Source organism: Lycium ferocissimum, chromosome 7 (assembly GCF_029784015.1).
Source record: "Lycium ferocissimum isolate CSIRO_LF1 chromosome 7, AGI_CSIRO_Lferr_CH_V1, whole genome shotgun sequence".
Classification (NCBI taxonomy): Eukaryota; Viridiplantae; Streptophyta; class Magnoliopsida; order Solanales; family Solanaceae; genus Lycium; species Lycium ferocissimum.
Genome location: NC_081348.1, coordinates 19,466,615 through 19,493,732, shown reverse-complemented (window position 1 = coordinate 19,493,732; position 27,118 = coordinate 19,466,615). Strand labels below are relative to the sequence as shown.

The following is a 27,118-nucleotide window of genomic DNA, read 5'->3' as shown; positions in this document are numbered from 1 at the left end:
CTGAAAGCCTTGCCTTGCTAAATTATTTTTATTTTTATGTCTGAGCAGGGGTTTGAACTCAGAACCTAGGTATTTTCGGCACCTTTTCCAGCGAAGGGCAACACTTAAAGACCACCAATTTGAGGAGCAAATTTAAAGACCACCCCAAAAGAAGGGCAATCCGCGCAAAAAAAAAGTTTGCACTTAATGTAGGTCTGAATCTAAATCGTTAAGACCTTAGGCCATTAAGTGCATTTGTTTCCATTAAGGGGCAATTTGCACGATTGTCCTTCATACGGGCTGGTCTTTTATTTTTGGCCTTCAATTCGCTGGTCTTTAATTTTTTTCTTTTAGCTTAAAAAGGAGGTCGAAAATACCCCGAGGTTCTGGGTTCGAAACCTAGCAGAGTAAAATAATAATATTTTCGCAAGGCATATTCGGGCGAAGTTACATAGAACCTATGCCGGAGACGACAGACTTTTTGCAAAAGCCTTGTCTTGCGATTTTTTTTGACTGAGCGGGAGTTTGAACCCAGTACCTTTGGGGTATTTTCGGCCACCTTTTTAAGCGAAGAACAAAAATTAAAGATCAGTAATTTGAAGGGCAAAAATTAAAGACCAGTAATTTGAAGGGCAAAAAATTAAAGACCACCTGAACAGGACAATCCGCTCAAAAAAATGAACATTAAGATCTAATCACATATTTGATTTGAATAAGTCTTAATCATTAAGATCTCGATCAAAGTTTTTAGGCCTCATTTATTTTTATTAAGATTAAGACGTCTGAATCTGAATGATTAAGATGTTTTCTCTAGATCTAAACACTGACTGATTAAGACTGTTTGTTTTTCAACATTGAATGTGCATAATGTATTTATTCAAACATAATAAATATACAATTCAAATAAAAAAGTAACTATATATTAAAAAATAAATACAAATTTAATAAACTAAAATAAATGAGGCAGGTAAATAGTCCCCAATCACTCAATCAGCCCCTTCCCTATTACAGAACCCCAACTCTCGCCGCTGCGATCTGCAAAACCAGCGTCCCATCTTTGTGGCAAATTCTTCACTTTCAATGGACTCCAAATAGCTATTTCTATGAGAAATCTTGAAAAAGTTGCAATCTTTAAACCTTCTCAACACTCAATTTCACTACTCAACTTCAATGGCCAACTCCTCAACAGCACCGCCATCCGGTTATCCTCTTTGGATGACCAAGCCACAAGGCTACGAGGAAGAGAACAAGCCTTCCTTCTTATTGGTAGCTCTTTGCCCTTGTCTCGTTTGTTTCCTGGTTTTGGTTATTGTAGTATCCATCTTTCTCATTGTCAAGTTTCATCTTTTTTGCCACACCCCACTTCACTCTTTACTTTTCAAGAAAACTTGCCAATGACTAATCCCAGAAATATTTGGCCTCTTTTCCCAAAAGGGTGTTCTTATTTTACCAATATTCATCCAGATGTGAAGTATTTGAAGTTGAATTCCAGGCAGTTCAGTACTGTAAATTTTTCTCAAGAAAAGTTGCCATTTAGTAATCCCAGAAAGATTTGGCCTTTTTCGTCAAAAGGGTGTTTTTATTGTACCAATATTCATTCAGATGTGAAGCTTTTGAATTTGAATTCTAGGCAGTTAAGTACTGTAAATTTTTCTGAAGAAAAGTTGGCATTTAGTAATCCCATAAAGATTTGGCCTTTTTGGTCAAAAGGGTGTTTTTATTTTACTGGTGTTCATCCAAATGTGAGTTGTAGGGGGATTTGTAGTTATGTAGATAATGATGGTGAGTTAGAAAGTGATAATGATGTTGAAAGTGAGACTGATGAGAGTGTGGTGGAGTCGAAGGCGGATCCTAAAGAGGTGGATAGGGTGAGTAAGGTTATTGATGAGCTGTTTTCTTTGGATAGGAATATGGAGGCTGTTTTGGATGAATGTGGGATAAACTTAAGCCATGATTTGGTAGTAGATGTGTTAGAGAGGTTCAAGCATGCTAGAAAACCAGCATTCAGATTCTTTTGTTGGGCGGCTCAGAGGCCAGGGTATGCTCACGATTCAAGAACGTATAATGCAATGATGACAATACTTGGAAGGGCGAGGCAGTTTGAGACTATGGTCTCGGTTCTTGAAGAAATGGGGGAGAAAGGTTTGCTTACAATGGAGACGTTTTTGATCTCCATGAAAGCATTTGCTGCAGCAAAAGAGCGGAAGAAAGCTATTGGGATGTTTGAGTTGATGAAGAAGTACAAGTTTAAAGTTGGGGTGGAGACAATCAATAGTTTGCTTGATGCCCTAGGAAGGGCAAAGCTTGGGAAAGAAGCACAATTATTGTTTGAGAAATTGGAGCATAGATTTACACCAAATTTACAAACATATACAGTTTTGCTCAATGGTTGGTGTAGGGTAAAAAATCTGATGGAGGCTGGTAAAATCTGGAATGAGATGATTGATAAGGGTTTTAAACCTGATGTTGTCGCCCATAACACGATGCTGGAAGGGCTGTTAAAGTGTAAAAAAAGGTCCGATGCGATCAAGCTGTTTGAGGTTATGAAAACAAAGGGTCCATCACCTAATACAAGAAGTTATACGATCTTGATCCGGGATTTGTGTAAGCAGGGTAAGATGGATGAAGCAGTTGCTGGCTTTGAGGAAATGCTTAGTTCCGGATGTGAGGCAGATGCTGCAACTTTTACCTGTTTGGTAACAGGCTTTGGAAATCAAAGGAAGATGGATAAAGTCTTCGCATTGCTGAGAGAGATGAAAGAAAAGGGATGCCCACCTGATGCACGACTGTATAATGCACTGATCAAATTAATAGTAAATCGACGAATGCCAGATGATGCGGTTATGTTATACAAAAAGATGATCCGAAATGGAATTCAACCAACTCTGCACACTTACAATATGTTGATGAAATCATTCTTCATGACAAAGAACTATGAAATGGGTCATGCAACTTGGGAGGAGATGAGTCTGAGGGGTTGCTGTCCCGATGAAAATTCTTACACTGTTTACATTGGAGGGCTTATACGGCAGGGGCGCTCTATGGAGGCTTGTAAATACTTGGAAGAAATGATAGACAAAGGCATGAAAGCACCTCAACTTGACTACAACAAATTTGCAGCTGATTTTTCTCGGGCTGGTAGGCCTGATATACTGGACGAGTTGGCTAAGAGGATGAAGTTCTCCGGAAAGTTTGAGGTCTCAAGTCTCTTTGCTAGGTGGGCTGAGATGATGAAGAGTAGAGTAAAGTGTAGGGATCCCATCTGATTTGCAATGCCAATATCAATGACAAAGGAGTGTCACATTTTGTTATCAGAATATCTCATAAGGTCTGAATTATGAAAATTCATTCTTATTCCAGCTGTAAATCCCTCTTGTCATAGAACATCTTGTATTTCGTATGTTTACCTAGTTAATCATTTGTTCTTTTGGCATTTTGTTAGGCTTCTTTGGTTACTTAAGCATCTTTTCGCTGTGATTTTCTTTTTACCTTTATAAGAACTGCATACAATTTGATGAGTTTCCCCTGTGCCCTTTAGCAGCCTGCATAATTGCATTTGTACTTGCTTTCTTTACTTCACCTCTTCGATCCCAGGGCTTGCATGAGACGCTTGATATTCTTGTGCTGTAGTATGTTTCGCTGTACCTTCTGTTACAATTAAAGCACTGAAATCATACCTATATTTTCCAGCTGCAAATGACAAAAAAAGGCGTAAAGCTGTACTTCAGATGGAATCATGTGGAAGTTTTCTGTCAGGATCTCAGATTTAATACATTATGATGGAAAAAAGCAAAAATTTGAGATTGTGGGTGGAGGATTAGCACATAACATGTAGATATGTATAGTTGCTTGAGCAAGTTCTTTACAAATTGAACAGTTTGGGGCGCAGTAATTGCTAAAATATTCTTTCAAGGAGAAGGCGAAGGAAAGGCCAGTTTGAGTCATAAAGTTGTTGATGACTCAAGGTTTATATTAGGAAAGGAGAATGAGTGGATGAGGGGTAGCTTTTGCCCCAATCATCCAATTTGCTCCAACATCTCGAAGCAAACATGTATGGTTCTATAGTCAATGTCATTTCGTCACTTCATGTACATTGGCCCGAGGAAATACAATTATACAAATTTCCGCGTCATTTTCTTCCTCTTCTTCTGCCCGTATTAGATGAAAGAAAAAGAATCTTAAAAGTTCCCTTTAACTGCCATCTCTTCTTTGGTTCCAAACAGAGGATTGGTATTTTTCTTGCACTCGCTGTCTACTCTGTCAGTTGCTAGTGGAACACTTCAAAGAATTTTCCTCAGTTTTCAACTTGTAACAAACATTTAAGTTGAATGTGCAGTTGCTATAATGAGGGAGTAGTAGCTGTGTCTCATGTTGGATGTTAACTCATCTCATGAAAACTTCAGTTTATTCTCTGAAGCAAAGTTTTATATATACATATTACAGATCCACGGCAGATCAGAACTTGCACAAGAAAGTTGAATGTGCAGTTGTCAGATTCGGTTGCATGGTTCTTAAACAAACATCTATACAATTGTATGACTAACTTCCTTTTTTGGTAAATAGGAAGCTTTATTGATCTGTGAAAACTATTAAAGTACTACTATTTTTCTCAAGAAATAGATAATAATATTATTAGTACTACTCAATTTAGCCAGATTGTCACCTTGTTCCCTTCTCTAAACACAGACAACTAATAGAACAAATCATTTTTTGGAAAAGGTGTAACCTTGGAGAACTAGGAAATCACACTTTGAAATATCAAAAGGATATACACCATAGGTACAGATGGATATCTGTATTACTGCAAGGAATTGGCATAAACTTAAAAGGACATAGAAATTGGCTCTTCTACTGCACTTGAACAGAGGAAAGGGACATAATAACATAAACAACCAATGATTTTATGATGATGAGAATTAATTAATAATATGGATTGACAGCTAGAAGGACTGCACAAGGGGTTTTAATTTGAAGTATAGGGCTTGGACTCCTGCTAATAGTTCTAGTTGGAGTAGAAAGAAGACATTCACTAATCACTGCTGACTGCTGTGGGGTAGTACTACAATTGGTTTGATGCAAAATTCCATTCTTAGCTAAGAATTTGGCAATAAGAACCTTTCGAATTTGTGATACTTTTTTTTTTTTTTTAAAAGGTATTAGGAAAGGGGAAGAAAAGCGGGAAAAGGATGCTACGCTATTACAGGGATTTGAACGCTCCACTTGAACTGTGAATGACATTAATGCATAAATTGTAACGCAGTGATGTAACAATATCGAATTTGTCACGCAACATATTATTAGTATAAAATAATATTTAAATTGTTGCACGAGTTATATAAGCTAGTATTAGCTTTATCTTACCCAAAAAAAGATTTTTTTTTTATAACTTAACGACATTGAATAATTAAAGGATGAGGGGAATAAATAAGTAAAAATATAATCAAATTTCTCATATAGGTAATTTAATTGGTAGCGATGAGAGGTCAAAGATATATTTACACAACTAAGAATTAAAAAATGTTTAAGCTTTTGAAATATATATTCAATTAGTGTACTATATACAAGAAATAAAAAGATGTTGACTTTAATAACAAATTCCTTAAAAATTCTCCATCTAAGCTTTATATAAATTTAAAATTACAATTTAGAAAATATTTCGTTGATGGAAATCAAGTCTAAAAAGTCTACATCCCGCATTTGAGAATAAAAGAGATAGTGAAACTTAAGTATATATTTAAGACACATAATATTAAAAAAATAATCATAAAAAAACATTCAATAACATTCTTAAAAGTGAGCATAAATTTACTTAAATTACCATTTAGAACAAGATATAACTTAATTTAATTGCATTAAGTGAAAAAATAAAATACAGTAAAATGATTTTCAGCCTAGAGGAAATAAATATACCTTTTAAAATTTTCCATATTTCATTCAATAATTATTCCTATACAAAATCGGAAAAGGTTAATTTTGTTAGTTTAGAAAACTTTTGCACCTTTGTTTATGCAAAACGGAAAAGGTTAATTTTGTTAATTAGTTTAGGAAAAATTTTCACCTTGTCCTATACAAAATCGGAAAAGTTAACGTGTGCCACCTATGTTATGTGTATATAATAGTGAAAGCTTAGTTAGTTTCTTCACTACGATCACCTTTCATTCATCCTCAGTAAATTCTTAGGGTCACTACTTCGTGTGCATTGTTAATACAATAGTTAGCTATGACGATGATCTATAATTCTCAGCCAAAAAAACTTGGCACTAAGAACATGACATGTGGCAGGAAGAGGAAGATCTCAACGAATGATCATCATATTATGGAGATTCTTTCTAATTCTCAGCCAAAAGTACTTGGCTCACGTGGCATGCTACAAGAAGAAGAAGATTTCGACGGATAATGATCACCATATTCTTATTGATGTTAAGGAGTTGGAAAAAGATAACAAAATCCTTAGGGCCGCAATGTTGAATAAACGCTACGCTAACGTCATCATCAAATCCCAACAACAAATTCTTGGTGAAGCGTTCGATGGTGAAGAGATGAAGAAGAGAGCTAAGCTGTAGGAGAAACAGTTGCAAGAAGCAAGGGTTTCTCAATAAAATTATTACCCTAAAGCTAAATTTAAATATGACGCCTCAAGTATATACGCATATACAAAAAATTTAGTGTTGCATTTTTTTTTTCATACTTGTTGTCCTTTACTTCATATAGTAACATTAGTATTTATAATAGGGAGGATCAATTCAAGTCAATAAGATATTAGCCATGTGTTTTAAAGACATTACCTAGGATGCTGTTGTAAAAGCTTTATTTCATAATATGAAGATTTGAGTAATTTATTTCAAAGTTTGAAAATATATCTCTTAAAAGGTAGATAGTGTTATTTCTTTCTTTTGTTATATATATTTTGTACTTCTTTTTACAATCTTCAATATTATCTAAGAGAAACTTAAACCAAAAAATTAATCGGTAAAATTTTTTGGGGCCTCAAAAGCTTGGGGGTCTAAGCAAAAGCTTTACTAGCCTCAACCTTGAGCCACCCCTGACAAGAAGAGAAAGCCAAGTTGCAGCGGAAAAAAGATAGAGAAGAACTACTATTGCAAGCATCAAAAGGACCGTTGATTTTGATGATGGTCTTCAAGCCGAAAAGAGTTGTCGGCCATCATCGGTACTGCTGCAAGTCGATGGTAAATTAAAGAGTTGAATGTTTTCTCAAAAAGAAAAGAATCTGTCAAGACATGTTGATACTAATTGATCAGTTTCTTTCTTTGCTTCTGTGAAACAAAACATCATATGTAAAAGTTTATGGGTACGGAGGAGTGCTGACTTGTGGTTTACACAATTCGAATCAGATCACTACGATTGATATTTGTTAAATATACAGTACTTCCGATGTTATTTTTTCCCTTGTACAATATTGTTTGTTGATGATGATCATGAGAAGTATTGAAGCAGTGAATATAGTTGATCCAGCGAGAGATAATTAAAGTTGTATGTCACATGGGTAGTGCCATCGATTGGTGGTCTTTAGGAGTGGAAGAAATAAATTCTTGACTTGTATTAGTTCACCCCATTACATATTATCTTATTGTTACTGATATAGATGTTTTACATAATATTCTTGAAACAAACGACCATACGGGGAAATACTTGGGAATATCACTCCAGAAACCTTTAATATTCTCGAGTAAATTTGCACCTAATTTGAGCTATAAACAAAATCCCTTCATACTAGTTGTCAATTCTTGTATCCTTGCTGCTAGGCAGTTCCTTCCAAAGGACTTCAAATTTTAGTTATGGATTCAATCTTTTTATCCAATCCATCACACATTATTAGAAGTTTCTTTTTGCTAAATAATATGTTATAAGGGCTTAGAGGTTTAAGCTTTGACACAGGGATGAATAAGAAGATGATGCCACACAATTATATGCAAGTTTATACGGAAAGAAAAGGTTTTAAGGTTGTTGATATTTATGCAGAGAAAGCATAAATTTGTTACAAGAACTGTACTTAACTTCAACTCCCAAATTTTTACAGTCCTCACAAGAATTTTAATCCTATGGTGTTGCTAGACATAACTTTGTTTTGTCTTTTCCTTTCCTACTATCATTTTTGGACTCATTCTTTAACTTAAGTCAATTTTTATGTGGGCATATGCAATTGGTGTATATTTTATTATTGAGGATCCCAAATTTTTTTAGTCCTCATAAGAATTTTAATCCTATGGTGTTGATACACATAGCTTTGTTTTGTCTTTTCCTTGCCTATTATTTTGGACTCATTCTTTATCTTGAGTCAATTTTTATGTGTGCATATGTAATTGACGTATATTGAATTGCAGTAACTTTTTGTGAATCTTTTCTTGCTCTTTACTTCTTTCGGTTCATATTATATAGTACTTTTAGCGTTTATATTAATTCGAATAATTATTTTATATATATAATTGAGAAGGTATTAATAGTTTTTTTTTAACCAAATTTTCATTATTTAGATAAGTAAATTTTACATAACCAAAAAATTGTAACTATATATGATGGAGGATGCAATCTGTAGCTCTCACAGGCATTTTAAACCTATACTGTTGCTAGACGTGACTTTGTTTTGTCTTTTCCTTGTATATTCTTATTTTTTGGACTCATTCTTTATCTTAAGTCAATTTGTATATGGGCCTATATAGTTGGTGTATATTGAATTGTAGTACAATAATTTTTGGTGAATCTTTCTTGTTCTTTATTAATAGTTTTTCTTTATACCAAATTTCCCATTATTTAGATAAGTGAATTTTTACATAGCCAAAATCATATTAAGTAGGCACTATTTAATTAAGGTAATTTAGTGAAACACTTCTTACTTTCTAACCCAATTTAAAAACACCATATAATATGAACTGAAAGGATTATTAAATTATACATTACATTATTTGTTATTATACATATTAGCAAAATTTGGGCAATTATGGAACCACATTATCGTTTTGAATTGGAGCATTTATTTGATCTTACTAATTATTCTTGCCCCCGTATTAATTTATGTGACATTTTTCATTTTTCCGGAATCAAATTGAATTAGATCAATTTAATATTTTAAATTAAAATTTAGATATTAAAAATACAAAAAGTACTAAATTTCAATTTTAACTTAGAATTAATACTTTTAAGCATAAACTATACAGTATATGATAGCGTTCATTTAATGAAACTATTTTTTTCCTTAATTTCGTTCTAAAACTAAGATTAAATCACCATATTTAGCTAGCCTACTCTATTGTTACATGAAATATTCTGAGTGAAATTGAAACTTAATAAATACCAAAAAATCTACTTCTATCTATAAATACAAAAATGATATGCTCATAGATTTATAAAAATGTCAATATTTTTCAGTTTTTTATTTTCACTGAGTTGTAATTATTTTACATAATTTAAATTATGTTACTTTACAGAATGTCGAGTCGCTTGTGTCCTTTTGGTATTTGATAATTTTTTTGCCAAACTTCCTTTCTCATAAATAATTTTTGTCATTAAAATTGTCTAATAAGTTGACTAAAGAACATTAATAATAATGAAGACTTATCAACAATACATATTTAACGTGCCCCTGAATTGTTAGTTATGCGGTAAGAAAATAGGTAATAAATTATACTTTTTTAACCTTTGTCAAATTGAACGATCATCGTTTCAATTTAACCTTTGTCAAATTGATTAGTACTATAGTATTTATTTTGTGGCAAGTGACAGCTGCAAATTAAGCGGGCATGGTGAAAAGTACAGACACAGGAGCTGTGACAACAGTTAGAGTGGTGTATGAATGCAGCAACGGGGGATTTCACTTGGACATTGGAAGGTCGACAGAAACGGATCGGAGCAGGATTTCAACAAAGCATTGTGGTAACAAAATGAATAATATGGTCCCTCTTCTATCCAGTTGAGTTGACAAATAATAAGTCATGGCCCTATTTAGTCTGATGAATTAAAAAATTCATCTTTGACGACTCAAATAAAAATAGTAGAACACAATGAAAAATAAAAAAATAAAATAATGTTACATTGAACAAGGGGGGTTAGGCAATTCCATATCTATTTGTGGATGTCCTCATTTTGGGAAGAATTAGTTGACATACTGCGTGTATTATTAAGAAATTACACCATAAGTCAAGCTTTTAGAATTGGACATATAAATAGCACAACTTTTAAAGTTCTTCAAAAGTAACCCATTTTATACCTTTATGACATATTTAGGAAAATATTATACCAAACAGAATCCCTTAAATTAGGGATTCAATAATATTTACTCATTCTTTATTATCATTTTATCTCCCTTCTTTAAGGGATAAACCCATCTATATTATATCATTTATCTCTTTTCTTCAGCATATAAACATCTCTCTTCCTCACCCCTCAATTGCTACTACATCTTCTTATTCATTTTCATTTTCCCGTATGAGCTGTTGAGAGTTTTCATTTTTCAAGGATTTGGGCAAAGCTAATATTAGAAAAAAATTGGTTGACTTACGTTAAAATAATTATTAAAAGTTTTTAAAAAATCATATTATTAAAAAAAATATCCAGCAAATACATTTCAAAAAAACATATCCGAAAGATAAATATTATATGAGGTATAACTGCATATATAAATATTATTTGAAGCACACACAAAATTGTACGGGGTATAAAAATTTATCATACAAGGTATAATTAAACTATACGTGGTATATGAAATGTATACAAGGTTTAATAAAATGTATAAAATACTCTATATAACAAAATTATACGAGGTACATAAAATTTATGATACAAGGTATAAAATTTATCATGCAAGGTATAATATAATGTATATAAGATATAAAAAGCATTTACAGAAGAAATCACATATTCATGATATATATTTTGTATAAGTTTATTTCTAATATAAATTTAATTTCAAAATATTACTTACATGATATTTATATAGTCAAAAGAACTACAACCATGTGTAAATCTCAATATTTTGTATATTTTTTTAACTACAACCGTGTATATGCTTAAAATATTACTTATCATACATTTATACAATATAAATAAGATCAAATTTTGCTTTTAACTAGAAACGTGTATCTATGTGTGTGTATATATATATACTAGTGGTTAGTATATCTTTTATGTGCATTTAATAAGGATGAAGACGAGATGCAACCGTTTTGGAATATGTTAGCAAAAAAACAGGAACGTAACGTTCCTTATATATAGAAGTTGTTTTACTATAGAACTCTTAATTAAACTGTTACGAAATGTTTACTGCATTTACCTGTTAACAATATGTAAATATTTTTTTATTCTTATCTACTTACGTTTTTTCATTAATGTGACTTTATACTAGACTATTTTGAGTTTTTTTCTATATAAGGAACTCCAAGTATTCTTATTAATGAAATCGCAATGGGACGGTATTTGTTGGTCTCCTTATCGATGATCAAACGGATAGGAAACATTTTTTAAGTGCAAAGCAGAAGAATAATTACCGTTCTTCAATTCCAAACTAGTTCGGGTGGATGACAAAACTATTTTGGAGGTGAGTTACGTAGGTATTAAATCATTCGTAAGTAATATCATGTTTGATAGCTAGTTAGGAGATAAGTTGTTCATGTAATATAAATTAATACGGTGTTTATTTGTAATTTGGAAACCCATATAGTTAATATCCGCATAAGTTATAAGAAATCTAGGCATCATTTTATGCGAAATAAAAGGTGTAATAACTAATACATAAATAAATAGTAATACATCAATAACTAATCCTGCATAAAATAATATTAATTCCATTCGTTTTTACTTGTTCATGTTTGACTTGACACACCCTTAAGAAACAATTAATAAAATGATAGATTTAACAATTAAAAAAATGATAAATTTACTATATCACCCTTAATTATTAGAAATCATCTAAATAATTTAAATCAATCAAACATACTTTCAAAGTTGTGTTGCCACTAACAATTTCTTGAACTTTTCAACCCAAAAATTAATAATAACGATAACTTATCTCTGAATTTTCCAAACTCAACAAGTAAAAATGGACATATATTTTCTCATAACTAAATTCCTGCATTAAAAATATATTTGTACTTTATTAAATTATTTTACTATAATAAAGTAACATAATTTCCAATGTCGGTGCGTATTATGATAATGTTCCTTCCTTACATATTAAAGGGAAAAAAAAGTATCTTCAATTTTGCTAATTACATTATTTTCCTTCCCTTAGTCCATGTTTTCTTGTTTCTGGAAAAACTTAACAAAGCAGAGAGAAGAGGGACCCATACCCATGGCTATGGCAAGGAGCATTACATACATCACTGGCTCTCAGCTTCTCTCTCTCAAACGCCGCCCTAACATCGCCATCGTTGATGTCAGGTCATACTCAAAACCCTTTAACTCATATATTCCTTCAGATCTCTTTATGTATGTTTCTGTATAACCCCATATTTGTTTCTTGTTTTTTGGGCTTAAATTTTGCAGGGATGATGAGAGGAGCTATGATGGACATATAGCCGGGTCACTTCACTTTGCTAGTGACACTTTTGTTGATAAAATGCCTAGTCTTGTTCAAGCTGCTAATGGCAAAGATACCCTTGTGTTTCATTGTGCTCTTAGCCAGGTTTGTTCTTGTTTCTTTACCCACTTTTTGGTGTTTTTCGATATGCTTTCTGTTTCTTTTGTTGGGTTTTTCTGTTTTTGGTTAAAGATTCTATATTTGGTTGGATTTTGGTTCTATCTTGATCATTCTATAGTTTGCTGCACATTTCCCTTTTTGGGTTTTAGTTTATTATCTGATGTTGGTTGATTTCTTTATGAAGCTGCTAATGGCATTGTGAACTTATATCCTGTACTAGTCTTATTTCCTTATCCATATTTGGTTATCTGTCAACATCTTTTTTGGAATTTCATTTGCTAGATTCAGTTTTTGATTAAAGAGTTGTATCTGATTGGATTATCAGTTGTGTCTTTCATCGTTCTACATGTTTCTGCACATTTCCTTGTTGGTTTTCAGTTTATTGGTATATTTATGGGTTATTGGTTTGGATTTTGAATTAGCCAATACTAGGGAAGGAGGGTGTTGTAGGAATTCAACTGCTTACTAGTCAGATAAATAACTTTTAGAGTTATTGCAGTTGGTGGAACTAGAGATATTGAGATCAGTAAAGATACAGAATGAAGCGGGCAAAGATTAATTAGAGAGTTCCATCTTATTTTTCTCCTTTCACCTTAACATTTTCCTTAGAATAGTCAAACAGGACTATAATCATATAATTCTTGAGTTTTTCCTTATTTTCCCCCTTTCCTTTACTTGTTATGATGAGTGCTAAAACATATGAATTTCAGATTCTGTGGAGGAATTTAAGATGTTTTGAGAATAGAAAAGAGCTCATTAGCATTCTCAAGTTTCAGTGTTTAACTGTGTTCTTTTACTTTCATTTTGGTGCACATAGGAGTTTAGTGAAGACACCCCTAGCATCGTACAATTTATTAGCTCCCTTCTGAATTAAGGGAATATCCTCTCATTTTTATGACTGAAATCTATCTAAGCTAACCCTCAGGACCAACTGGAGCCTTCAAAACTCGGGGGTGCATCCCTCTGCCCTTCTCCACTTAATTAAGGAATATATTCTTTTTCATTTTGTTGTACATATTCAACAAATCTTAATACTGTTTCATCAATAAAATTATACCTTTACCGATCAAAAAGATAAAAAGGAGACTTCGTGGGGGAGTAGAAGTATAGAACTCCCCAAGAACACCTCTGGTCCTCCCTTCACAAGTTCCAGATTATGCTACAGGAAATGAAATGGTATTACAGATCTTGTTTATGTTTTTTTTCCTGTCTTCCTTCCATACCAGCTGTAGAGAGCGGATTTAACCGTGTAATAACCCGATGAAGCTGATTAACTTTCAATTTACTAGTCTTGCACATCTGTCATGGAGTTTTGAAACTCTAACTATGGAATATGTTCTTCCTTGTTAATTTTTTCCTTCCTGATACCAAGCTTATGTTCCTTTTATACCCAATGATCTTTCCCTGAAATATTTGGTTACGGTCATAGATGAGTTTTCTTCTTTTTTTTTTTTTTTTTTTTTTTTTTTGTTGAGAGAGTATGATAATAGACCTGAGTTATAGTAATACATCAGAAATTTCTGAATTCTTTTAGTAAAATTCTTAAGACTGTTGTATAGTAAAGAGTAGATTAAAAATAATCATGCCGCAGATATCTCTTTCTCTTGCTGATAAGCACATTATGCCTTGGTAAAGACCTCTATAACCTGGTTTTGTTTCTTGAATTGCTCTGAAGTAACAACCCTCGAGTTCTCACAAATATGCCAACCTTTCTTTTGGATAACTGGTGCACACACTTTGATTAGTCCAAGGTTTAGGCTTATGTAACGAATTTACCTAGTGTTGTCTTTGCTTGGATTCAAAATTTGGTCCCAAAGCTATTACTCCTTTTTTTAAAAAAAAATCCTAAGCCCACCCTTTTTTGGTGATGAGATTAGTCCAATCTTTTACTGGTTGTTCAGATTGTTACTGTGCACTATTATAACCTTACACTTTGGGATAGATTTACAGTTTTTCCTGTCAGTGAGTTTTACCTACTACCTTTGCTTACACTTGGGTTAATAACAAATTAAGGATCTAATATTGTCCAACTTCAGATGTTCACTAGACAGTCATTATAATACGTAGTTCTGCATGTTTGGAACTTTCAGCAACGCGGAGGTTGTTGCTACTTCATCACTCTCATTTCCTTGTAAAAGTTTCAGAGATGCTTGTGCTGCGCAGCTTTTAGTTCATTTTGTGGCACCACTTCTAATAAGATATGAGAACTCTCTGTTTTGCACCATTTAACCTTTAACTTAAATGTGTTGGTGAGTTCTTCCAATTACATTATGCATTCTTCAGGCTAAATTATATTTTTAGGTGAATTTGTAAGGCTACAATACTAAAACTTGTCTAGTGGTCTCTTTGGAATGTGTATCCGTTTCGACAGAAAAAAAAAGAGACGCAAAAATGAAGCATTTCTTGACTCCTTGTGCAAGAATTACAGGTCATCATATGTATTATAATTTGGCTTTATATGTCAAGCTCGTGGATGAAGCAACAACCAGAAGTTTAAGAATAAAGTATATAAAAAGATGAGGGTAGACTACAGAGATAGAGAGTCGAAATAGGCTAGGTTGTGATTTCTAGAAGCATGAAGTTATATTGCGGGGTAGCTAGCCTGGACTAAACCTGGGAAAGAGACAACTTATAGCTGATGGTCAATTTGTGTTACAAACCCAAAATCTATAAGTAGGAGATAAAGTTCCAAAGTAAGGTTTGCCTCGTTCAAAACTGTGAAATTAGCATTAAAAGTTTAAAGCCTAAAGGATCATGTTATGTCAATTCTTGCTTTTGGTCTTTGAAATTGCACATGTGAGCCTATTCTAAGAGTAGTGCTGAGATAGATAGAGTACTTGAACAGTACATTAAAGGTCATGTTGTACATTGCCAGTTTGAATAATACATAACTGCTTCGATGAGATTCTTTTTTCGAACCAATTGAACAGGCAAATGTGCATATATTTTCTAGAGCTTTGAAATCGTTGTGTTAGAATTCACATTCTAGGCTTTATAGGAGAGTTCTGAGTATTTTATCTGATTTCTCATCTACATGCTAGTCTCTCTAGTGCAAGCTGTGACACTATCTTTCCGCTTCAACTTAAGCTTATAGTCACTCTACAACAATTTTTCTTTATGAAAACATTCTTTCATAATGGAAGAGGATAATATGGTTCTTGTGATATGTCAATGGAATTGGAAGCTTGCACTGAATATTACATCTTCAAGAAGAACTGCTCATTTAGTTGTTGAAATCTGTTGCTCCCTTCGCATATGTTTTCTTAGTGATTGCAAGACTTGGAGAACAGGAGAAGAACCCTCCTATCTGTATGTCTTGATTTTCACATATTGGTCAGCGTATTGAGTTACCAATGGCTATTTTTTAGGTTCGAGGACCAAAGTGTGCAAGGAGGCTTGCTGAATATCTAGCTGAATCGAAAAATGATGTGGGAATAAAAAATATTATGGTATTGGAACGCGGTTTTAATGGATGGGAGGCCTCTGGTAGACCAGTCTGTCGTTGCGCTGAGGTCTTCTGCAAGGGTCACACTGAACAGGCATAGCAATAAAAGGTAGATAAACCGTGTCAAAAAAAGAGGGATATGTTGCACCCTGATATAGTTGGACTAATTGTAATATTCTCCATTTATAAAAGGATTTATGAAGTTATGATCTGGGAGGCATAAGTGGCTGTTTGGCTGCTAATACATGTAATGTTTATCATTTTGCGAAGAAACCAAACAATGTTATTTTCTTCATGTCATCTTCAATTACTATCTTGATGTTTACAGCAGGAAAAAGGCAAATTCAAAACCTTGACAATTATCTATGTTTTGTCACTCAACTACTAGAAAAACACATAACCAAAAGATGTTTACTTGGCCTTTGTTCTGCAATAATTTGTTTTTCCAAATAAGCTACCAAGAGGTGGTTGCATTTTGTTTAATGAAAAGAGAAAAAATGAAGACACGAAATTGAGGACTGGAACAAACTTTGCAAAATATACTTGTAAGAGAAAGATGGCACACCTTCAAATTTCTACAAAATGATATTCCTTGTTAGAGAGTCATCAGCAATTTGACATCTTCAGCATAACTAACAAAAGAAGCACCGAAGTGAAAATAATTCAAGCAAAAAGGACCAAATTGTAACTTCTAAAACTTAATAAGCCAACTATAATTGTAGGGATTACTACATAGCATAACTAACATTACTACATATTTAGTAGCTATAGTTTAAAATAATTACATTCCATAACTAATAATTATATGTTAAATACATCTTATGGCTATATATATATATACAAAGTAAAATACCCCATCATCACATTATTCACTTCCAACCCAATCCTCTCATCTCTCTCTCCCCCCTCCCCCACACCCAAGCTCTGTCGCCGACCACCAAGATCTGGCCAAGATCTCTTCTCAACGCCGATCTCTCAACTAATGAGAACACACCAACGCTATCAACTCTTAGATACGAATATATCAAGTCAATATAATGAGGTATCTGCCACTTCGATCGCCTGGAAAGACAATTGGAAAACATAAATCAGATTATTCCTGTTCTTTCCCTTTTTTTTTTTCGAAAAGCGGAACATTGATTCAGATGATTATTAATATGATCTCTGTCGCCGACCACCAAGATCTGGCCAAGATGTCGCCGACCACCACGACTTTCTCCGACCACAAATCGAGCTTTTACGATCGCATCCGGATCTTACGGATCGACGTGATATACACCGATCCGAAAAATCACGTTTATTTTTCGGTATTCATTAATTTTTTAGCATACCTTTCATTGTATTCATTAATTTTTTCGTTGTATTTGTTGTATATTTACTGTGTATACAATGTTTTTCGGTTGTTTTTGTTAATTTTTTGGTGTATCTATGTTGTATACATTTTTTTTTCGCTTGTATCTGTTGTATATATATCGAAAAATATAATGCATTTGTGTAATTATTGGTGTATATGCATTCGCTTTTTTACTTGTTGTATTCATGAATAAAATAAGTTTTGGCTTTATGAATACGATAATTATTTCATGAATACAATGGGAAAAAATTATTTTAGTCATGAATACAAAATAAAACAAAAATTGAATACGACGAAAAAAAAAATGAATACAAAGAAACAAAAAAAGTAGCTTTACGAAAATGTAAATAAAGACAATGTTCTTATGCCGCATTTTTAACCCTTAAAATGTAGTCATTTATGAAATTTTCCCATAATTGTATCTCGATGTTTAATGGGCTTTTCCACAGGAACTCACAAAACGGCTATGCACCACCTTGATAGCACATTTTTGTAACAAAGGAAGAAGGCCAAGGTTTATAGTCTATTCCCTTTTCTAATATATAACGATCACATAATATCAAGTTATTGTGCTTTTCAAGTTAATTTTAGTGCTATTCCCCTTTTGAGATGCTAATAGTTGGATTTCAAGTTTTTATGTTATGTCATTAAACATGATATGGATTAGATAACGAATTATATTAATTTTTTATACTTTTAGTTAGTGTTTTTTTACTTTCATACTTGTAATAATCAATGTGGGTAATATCTCATCTAGTTGCAGCTCCCCTGCCTTTCCTTGGCACCAAATATACAGCTAAACCGTTGCTAGCTGAGATCATAAGTCTACAAATGTCTATAAGAAGTTAAGAATCTCCTCTTTTATCTAACCAAAAATTGTTGCACGAGTGTCTGAGAGACAAACTTTTCAGGACTAAAGAATCAAACGAAGAAACTTACAGGACTAAAGTACCATTAACATATCAGCTTACCCACACATAAATAACATTAACGTTATCCTACGTTGTCTTGTCGAATATCTCAGCCCTTCGTTTTTCCCTCCAATCTCTCAATGACTAGCACTTGCAACAACCCCCTCATCTCCTCTTCCTTCCTTCTCCAACCTCTCAAATCATCAAGATTTCCAAATGTATCCATTTTCTTGCCCAAAATTTCAAACCCCATTTCCTCAAATCGATGCATTCAGATGAACTCAAGCAATAAAGAATCCATGGAGTCGAGGAATCCAACACAGAGAAGAAGCACAAGTCCAAGAAAATTCAAACCCAGACATGGAACTTCAAGGAGATCAATTCTGAAGAAAAGTTTAAGTCAAGAACAAGTTAATTTTACTAAACCTGTTAATGAGGATCCTGTTGTTGGGATTATTGGAGGTGGCATGTCTGGTCTTACCTGTGCTCTTTACTTGGAGAAAAGAGGCATTCGTTCTACCGTTTTCGACACGGTTGGTTATTCTTTTCCTTGTCTATTTGGTTTAGAATATGAAGTTCTGATAAAATAACTTAAATAGTGTATTTCCTCCATTTCACATTGAATGTTCACCTTTACTTTTAGTTTGTTCGTGATAATGTTTACTTTCCCTGGAACTTGGAAGGATTTCCTCCATATCAGTTTAGCGGTTTCATTTCGTTTTGATATATCCATGAAGGTAATAGTGGAAGTTTTTAGTTGTATTTAAATGAAATTGAATGCTTAACTAGCATAAAGTTGGATTCTTGAAGCAATATGAAAAAGAAAAGATTACTTCATAAGTACTTTTAAGTAGGAAAGTGCAAAAAATATGGGAAATGTTGTGATGAAGTGGGTACACTGTGGACAACTCAGAATAAATAGGAGTACCAAGATTGAAAATTCGGAAATAAAACTGTGCGCCGGACACCTCGGTTATAAAGAAAAGGGCGAAACTACAATTGGCAAGCATTTTGCATTCAACAGATTTCAATTAAGCAATTACTTACTATCTCTGCCACTTGTTTCTTCTCTAAATATGTGTGCGAATTTTTACTTGCTAATCTGTTAAACATGGCATAATCCTCAACCAGAAGATTGTCGTTGTTGATATTGGGAAATTGTTTCCGATTGGTGAAGTCTAAATGTGGTGCCATCCAGTTTATTGTAATTGTTGGCAGTTCTTGTTAGAGTTTAATGATTCTTCATAATAGAAGAATGCATCTGCTGTATCTTATCATGTTCAGTTGCTTTAGGGAATGCATGGGTTGGGAGGAAGAATGGGAACAAGAATGATTGATCATCAGCCTTTGATATTTGACCATGCAGCTCAATTCTTCACGGTGACCAACCCCAAGTTTGCTGAGCTAGTTGATGACTGGTCGAAGAGAGGTTTGGTTCGTGAATGGCAGGGTACAATTGGTGAGCTTGAAGTTGGTGGGAATTTTGTACCATTTCCTTCTTCCCCTCCCAAATATATAGGGGTCAATGGGATGCGTCCACTTGCGGATTCATTACTATCTCAGGTGTGTAACCTTTTGTGTAATACGAAACATCGTTCTTCACATAATGCCTCCATTCAACTAAGCAACTGTTAGTTCCCTTCAGTTTTGTTTGTTGAGAATGCATGCTTAGTATGAATATGGGAAGGAGAATTACCATACTTTTTTTTTATCAGGAAGGAGAAGTATTATACTTAAAAATTGTACATTATAATGAGCAGTTTTATGGAACTATAAGCGCAATGTGATAGGAAATATCCGGTGTTTTTTGAGCTATAGTAGATGTGACGTGATTCTGTTCCAGTATCCTTTTACAAACAACTAAATTCGTTAACACTGCTTTTTGTATGTTTATGAAATTTCACTTTTTCAGTTCCGTTCTTTGTTTTGATTGCCTCACTTTTTGGGTGCTGTTTTCCCTCAATGTTATTAAAGTTTGATATGTTGGCAGACTTCTTTGGTCAGTGTTGTACGGCCTTGTTGGGTTAGTGGGCTTGAACCATTTAATGGGACGTGGCACTTGAGTGAGAAGGGGAAGCCTTGTGGGCAGTTTGATGCAATTGTCATTGCACATAATGGTAATTGGTTTCAATGTATCTTGGAGTTTTGTCTTTAGATAGTCTTTCCTTTGTAAAAATAAGCAAAATTTTGAGGTGCTAAAACAAATCTTCATTGAGTTATTTCTTTAATTTCTTCCACAATAAAATTATTTTATCATCTTTTCCGTATCACTCTGTCATGTTTGTTTTTGGTTACTCAACTTATATGTAGTAGAAAAACCTCATAACTTTTATCTCACTGTTCCCTTTTTCTTTTGATCAAGTAAATCTATCTCCATATTTCATTGAAAAATGAATTATTTGGGTTCTATGGTCCACAAGGTTTTGGTTTAGGGGTAAGAGGGTAGCATGTGATGTGTTGGCTAGGCGTATGTCACAGGTTGAAACCCTGTTGCTCAAAAAAGTCTGGTATTTAAGTGAAGAAGGGTGGAGGGTGGACCCATCAGGCACCGAGTTTTCAACTGTGCACCACTAGCCTTGGGATTTTCTTGATGATAAAATATTATTTGAGGTTTTAATCATATGACATCAGAGGAATACATATGTCATCATGATGTCGCGTGCATTCTTAGATTGTTTCCGTTATCACCAACAAACAGTAGAATTATGGATATCTTAAAAGGTCTGTGATGAGGTAAGTGCAACTACTGATTAATAAAACCACCTTTACCTTATTAAAAGAAAAAGTGCAACTGGTGGTGTCAAGATCTTGCAACATTCTGCATATACCATTTCGAGAGTAGATCAGCATCACAGAGATGATGAGGAAAAAAAATCATTTTGTTGTAGGGGGGGGGGGGGTGTGTGGAGAGTGGAGGGTCGCGAGGATATTCTAGTTAATAGTAAGAAGAGAACTCTTGCAAGTTAGAGAATAAGTGCACATAAGGAAAACATATGTGAAGAACGCTTTATGCTAGTTTGAAGAAAAGAAGTTGGCTTTCATGGAATTCTTTAAAATGTGTATTTACCATGAGATACTTATCAGAATTTTGAAGAAGGAAGTTTTAATTGTTAGAAAGTTGAACCGACCCCATTAATTTTTAATTGGAATAGAAGAAGAAAAAGCTTTGAAAGAACAAAGCTTCACTGAACTCCTCGATTCGACTTGATACCAATGTTATGTACGGAAAACAAATGTAGAACTCCATCAAAAGGTAAGACAAATATTGACATAGAAAAAGACGACGATCATGGACCATTTAAGTTGTTTCAAAACTAACCGACACCAAAATTTATCAATTAAATTATGATTAATCTAGAACCTAAAATTAGACCCAAAGGGAAAATTAAGAAACCACATATCCACTTCTGATTCCTTTTATGAGTTCATATCCATTTTGACTTTAATTATGAGGCCAATTCTGAGTCCACTGGAAAAGAAAGCCACAGAAACAAATATATAATATAGTATATATGGAGGTGGAGGGGGCATGACCTCTGCCAAGCCATCCTGCTATTTGTCTAGTCCTGCATCTTTTGATGATTTTTTTGTGTTTATGTGCAAGTTATATTTTGTCTTGCTTCTGTAGATAGAATTTTATGCATTCAGCCCAGACAAAGCACAGTTACTTATTTGTGATTTCTCCTTGGGTATGCTTGTATTTTGTTTCCATGTCACCAGGAAAATGTGCAAATAGATTGCTTGCGTCATCAGGCTTACCTCTCATTGCAAGACAAATGAAGGTATTGGCAAATATTAACTGAAATTCTCCTTATAAAAAATTTATATTAGATGGTATTCTCAAATTGATGCATATGTAAATTTATTATCTTCTTTCCTATTTTACTGTTTTAATTCATGATTTTGTCTTTCATAATCTTTCACAGAGACTTGAACTCAGTTCTATATGGGCTCTTCTTGCTGCATTTGAGGATCCTCTGCCTACTGCACTAAATGCAGATTCCCTTCCCTTTGAAGGGGCTTTTGTAAAAGGTGTTGAATCTGTCTCATGGATGGCAAACAACACTAAGAAGCTCTTAGGTTCAGATAGTGGTCCACAATGTTGGACATTTTTCAGCACTGCAACCTATGCAAAGCAGAACAAAGTCCCCCAGGTATCTTCTACAATATTTTAAGCTCAAACTACTAGTATCTCTAAGAGCTTTGTTCTCTTGACCTTTCAATTCAGCCGTAAAATATTGGTGAATTGTGATGCTTTGTATAGTTGGCAAAATTAGATTTAATGAGTTATTCATTGATTGATAGGGTCCAGCCGTCCAGATAAGTAGAGTGAAGGTTTTGGATGTGCATGGAAAACTGGCTAATGAGAGTGATTTAATATCTCTGTCCACCATGCTTAGGTCTAACTGTCAACAAACAGTATTAATTTAGAGGACAAAGATTTAAGAATTAACCATGTTCGAAAATTATATCAGAAACCATTCAATTTAATGCACTTGGAAATTGACCAGGATAGGCTAGGTTTGTCTGCAAGTTGACTGTTACTGAACCGTAATTAATAATCCGTATTTCTGAATAAACAAACGCAATAACATGTCGATGTGGAACTATTAATCAAGGTCAGAAAAATACCATAACCTTGTCATAGCAAAACTTTAGCAATCATTCCCATGATTATGGATGTTCCTTGGGTTTGGCCAAAGTCAGAAGAATTTGAACTATAAATTTTAAGGCAAGGGGTCAAAAATACCCCTCTACTTTCATTTAATAGCTAGTTTTGTCCTCCGTTATAAGTTGGGGCTATTTATGCCCCTGCCGTTATGAAAGTTAACAAAAATACCCCTAAGTTGACGGTTTCCCCAAATTAACCTCAATTGCTCGAATTTACCTGTCAAGTAGCTATTAAATGAAAGTAGAGGGGTATGTAGAAATCGATAATGAATCCAGTTCATCTTTTTCTTTTCCATCCCAAAATCACGAGTATAGTTCTTAATTATGCAAGGAACTGATAAAATCTGTTAGTGTTTCCTCATCATTTACATAATCCAATTTACACTAAAAAGAAAGCAAAAATGTTCAATTGATTTGATCTTCAAACTGGTGCTGTCTTTTTCGTCAAAGCACCTCAAATTCCTCTCTCCAAATTGTCGGCCAAATGTATGCTAGTCAATGGTTAATTCAGTTGGAATAGCCTGCCTATCAGTCATGCTTTATTATATGGCCCTTGGCAGCTGTATTAGCTTAATATTTGAAGTGTTTCCAATATTTAAGTTTGTTAAAGTGGAGGTTCTGAGCCACTTTAGGGGATGGTTAAATTTTTGTGATTTGTCGTAAATTGATACATCAGCAGCCACATAGAAATTACATGGACAGTGTGAGAGAACTTTCAGGTGAAGAATGTATGTCGATTATTTATGGTGTGTGTGTGTTGTGTATTTGTGCACGTACACATATAGTGCCAGCATTGGGCAACTCATGGATAATCACATTTTCTTTATCAGGAAAGCATTCCAACTGTTACGGCAGAGAAAGTGAAGGAAGCTATGCTTGAGGATGTTGAGAAGGCTCTAGGACTGTCAAAAAGTTCACTCCAAAGGCCATTTTATACCAAATTACAACTATGGTATGAATTTATGTTGAACAATCTAGTCAGAATGTATGCTTATTGTCGCAAATGCTTAATGCATAATGAGAAACTGAAATATGAGGCCTATCACATATACTATTTGTTACTATGGCACAGAGATGCTGCTACACTAGCTATACAAATTAATCCTTATTCAGGACATTTTGCACTTCTCAGCTTCTAATATATGGATCAATGGAATTGAATTTTCTGCACGACATGCACCGACCTTCAATTACATTACCTTCTCTGAAATGGCAGAAGGACTACCTCCTCTCCGACATGTTTTGTATAACTTTTGGGTGGTAGAGACTTCTCTTAATTGTTATTAATCATAAATTATGATTTAACGAGGTGATTGATCCTTCAAATTCACATTTTTCCATTTTCAATCTTAGGCATTCTAAGCAACAATCGAACAAAGTGTAAGTTGGGAGTGGAGTGTGATTAGTAGGCAGCTTTTCTGCTGAAGCTGCTTATTTTTATAGCAATGGATGTGTTTTTAATTACTGCATTATAGTTCCTGAAGAATGTCGGATATCCTGGAGTTGAAGCTGTCCTCACAAAGTAAAACAGGTTCTGCGCAATACTGAGGGCATTTTATCCAAGAACATGAGCAGAATAAACAGTTGAATTTGGAGTTTCGGTTACAATTGTTACCCAAGATCATGACTTGATGCTATGCTGAGAAAAAAAATCTATGTATTTTAAGATATGTGTGTGTTGCTTTGTTGTAAAAATTGAAAGAGCCAGTCCTGTTAATGCCACTATCCCTTTTTACCTTTTAGTATTTTTCTGCTTAGCTTTTTACCAAATCTATTGCGAAGAAATTCTTTACTGCTATCCATCTGTAATCATATGAGAGCAGTTAATTTACAACTTTGCAGGGGTGCAGCTCTTCCAACCAATACTCCTGGAATTCCATGCATCTTTGATCCTCGTGGAAGAGCTGGTATATGCGGTGATTGGCTACTTGGCTCAAGTTTAGAAGCTGCATCTATAAGTGGCATAGCTCTTGCTGATCAAGTAATCCCTCTGAATTTCAGTGTTCCGTCTCATTCTGCATATTGGCTCACTGCTAATTACAATACTATATAGACCAGTGTAATATTTGTTCATGTTTGTGTCTTTTACGGAGTACTTATTCCATTGATGACTATTGAATTCACTATGATGTTTAGAGCTGAAATGTTATTCCCAAGCTCATATAGGGCTCTTCCCTGCAGATTGCAGATTACTTCGAACAAGGTGGACCTTGCTCAGATGAGTTTGCTGTTGGTTTGCACGACGAATATAAGCCACTTGAAGGACATGATATAGGGCAGTTCCCAGGACTGGAATCTGCTGATCAAACCATAAATGCCCCAGCTTTGACGCTCACTACATGAATTGATCCCGTGACAAAGTTTTCTGTAAGTTCTCAAGCATTTGTAATCGGTAATTCATGTTAGTTTTCTGTTCTCAATGAAAATGTGTTCTGCTCTCTACACACATTTGATGCTTTTTCTTATTTCATGTGAAGGAAAATTATTTGGTTAAAGCAAGTGAACAAATTCAGACACACTATCAGAACAAGCAATCTGAAATGCTGGTTATAGACATACTTGGGCTAAAATCATGTTCGCCAGCAGATCATGAAAGAGGTACCGAATCTTCTGCATATTGGTAACCTTCAGAATGCTAACTTTAGAATTTCTAGTTGGTGTTAACCTTATTCTGCTTTCAGGTTCCAACTCAATTCCAGATAGTCGAGCTCGCGTTGGACCTTCATCTTTCGGTTGAAGAGGAAAGCACTCAGAAGTCAAGCCGTGATATCATTTGAATCTCAGTTGGTGATCAAGTTTATTAAACCTTGAACTATTAATTCCACAATTCAGTAAGAAAATTCTGCAACTTGAATAGGCAGTGTGGTAGAGATGTACAATAACTATGAGTACATACAGATGGTTTAGTAGGAACCCAAAAAGATGATGATTAGTAAGTAGGTAGTTTTAAAGGAAAATAATCTTCATAATTCTGTGTTTTGGTCATAAAAGAACTGCCATCGTTATGAAGGTTGTGAATGTAGTGTGTTAGTACCAGTCTTGTTAAAGGAATACTCTGAAATAGGAGAAATCCAGAGTTATATAAAGCAAAGTGAGGTACTTTCTCCGTTGCTGGTTACAACTTAGGGTAAAGGGTCAAAAATACCCCTCTACTTTGGGAAAAAGGCTAAAAATATCCTCCATTACAAATTTGGATCAAAAATATCTCTCCCGTCATTTAAGTTTTCAAATATACCCCTATCTTAACGGGAATCCCCAAAATAACCCTATTTTTACTCACTCCATTTAAATCCGACTTACTAAATAAAAAACCCATATGGGTTATCCGCTCTTGTGCCTAGTGGCTTCAGATGTAGGACTCGGGAACAAGTTGGTCGCACATGGGTTTTTTATGTAGTTGGGTTGGTTTTAAATGAAGCGGGTTTAAAAATGAAATCGGGTTACTTTGGGGAATTTGAGAATTTCCGTTAAGACAGTGATATATTTGAAAATTTTAATGACGAGAGGGGTATTTTTGACCTAAATTTGTAACAGAGGATATTTTTAGCCCTTTTCCCAAAGTGGAGGGGCATTTGTGACCCTTTTCCCTTCGACTTACAATAATGAACATCAAACTATCAAGATCTTAAGCTTTAGCCAAGGAGATCGTTAGAATGATCTTTCAAGAATGATGAAACCTTGCTGTGATGCAATAAACTTTGCATCAACTTGAAATTAGTTTGTCGTTTAAAACAATCTTTAGATTATGAGGATTCATTGTAAATAGTTTTATGGTAGCCCTCATCCGATGCGACCCAAGTTGGAAGAAGTACAGAAGAATATTTCCTCCACTCGTCTTCAAGAGAAAATGTATGATCGAGTTGTCTCCACTTGAAAATTGCACTATAATACCTACAAATCGATGAGTGGCTTCTTCAACCGCTATGCCGAATCAGAATAAGCTATGGGTCAGTAGAATCCAATAATTTCTGATGTGCTAAATAAGTTATGGGTTCAGCTGGATACAATAATTTTGGCTCAAAACTTAATACATATGTTAAAGAAATCTATTAAAATTTACACCCAATAACTCAAATAGTCAGTGAATTCAATGACATTTCGGACCAACA

General features: G+C 34.1%; 3 protein-coding genes across 3 annotated transcripts; all 3 read left to right on the top strand.

Annotated features, from left to right (window-relative positions):
- Positions 1–1,232: 1,232 nt before the first annotated feature.
- On the top strand, positions 1,233–4,111 carry LOC132063649 (pentatricopeptide repeat-containing protein At3g62470, mitochondrial-like). The gene is made up of 2 exons (XM_059456302.1): positions 1,233–3,307; positions 3,670–4,111. The coding sequence occupies exon 1, from the start codon at positions 1,374–1,376 to the stop codon at positions 3,243–3,245; it is 1,872 nt and encodes a 623-aa protein (XP_059312285.1). The 5' UTR covers positions 1,233–1,373; the 3' UTR covers positions 3,246–3,307; positions 3,670–4,111.
- An 8,090-nt stretch (positions 4,112–12,201) lies between these two features.
- Positions 12,202–16,386, top strand: LOC132063654 (dual specificity phosphatase Cdc25). Its single transcript, XM_059456307.1, has 3 exons — positions 12,202–12,369; positions 12,475–12,613; positions 15,997–16,386. Exons 1-3 carry the CDS (start codon positions 12,224–12,226, stop codon positions 16,171–16,173), a joined length of 462 nt encoding a protein of 153 aa, XP_059312290.1. The 5' UTR covers positions 12,202–12,223; the 3' UTR covers positions 16,174–16,386.
- A 1,916-nt stretch (positions 16,387–18,302) lies between these two features.
- LOC132063652 (uncharacterized) lies at positions 18,303–26,060 on the top strand. The gene is made up of 10 exons (XM_059456304.1): positions 18,303–18,871; positions 19,632–19,901; positions 20,329–20,455; positions 22,059–22,120; positions 22,265–22,492; positions 23,840–23,961; positions 24,852–24,990; positions 25,191–25,376; positions 25,487–25,607; positions 25,691–26,060. Exons 1-8 carry the CDS (start codon positions 18,479–18,481, stop codon positions 25,350–25,352), a joined length of 1,503 nt encoding a protein of 500 aa, XP_059312287.1. The 5' UTR covers positions 18,303–18,478; the 3' UTR covers positions 25,353–25,376; positions 25,487–25,607; positions 25,691–26,060.
- The last annotated feature ends 1,058 nt before the right edge of the window (positions 26,061–27,118 follow it).

Coding starts and splice junctions, on each gene's coding strand:
- LOC132063649 (XM_059456302.1), top strand. CDS start 1,374: ATGACTAATCCCAGAAATATTTGGCCTCTTTTCCCAAAAGGGTGTTCT.
- LOC132063654 (XM_059456307.1), top strand. CDS start 12,224: ATGTTTTCTTGTTTCTGGAAAAACTTAACAAAGCAGAGAGAAGAGGGA. Junction 12,370..12,474: donor ATCGCCATCGTTGATGTCAG/GTCATACTCAAA, acceptor TAAATTTTGCAG/GGATGATGAGAGGAGCTATG. Junction 12,614..15,996: donor TTCATTGTGCTCTTAGCCAG/GTTTGTTCTTGT, acceptor GCTATTTTTTAG/GTTCGAGGACCAAAGTGTGC.
- LOC132063652 (XM_059456304.1), top strand. CDS start 18,479: ATGACTAGCACTTGCAACAACCCCCTCATCTCCTCTTCCTTCCTTCTC. Junction 20,456..22,058: donor AATTGTCATTGCACATAATG/GTAATTGGTTTC, acceptor CCATGTCACCAG/GAAAATGTGCAAATAGATTG. Junction 23,962..24,851: donor TATACCAAATTACAACTATG/GTATGAATTTAT, acceptor ACAACTTTGCAG/GGGTGCAGCTCTTCCAACCA.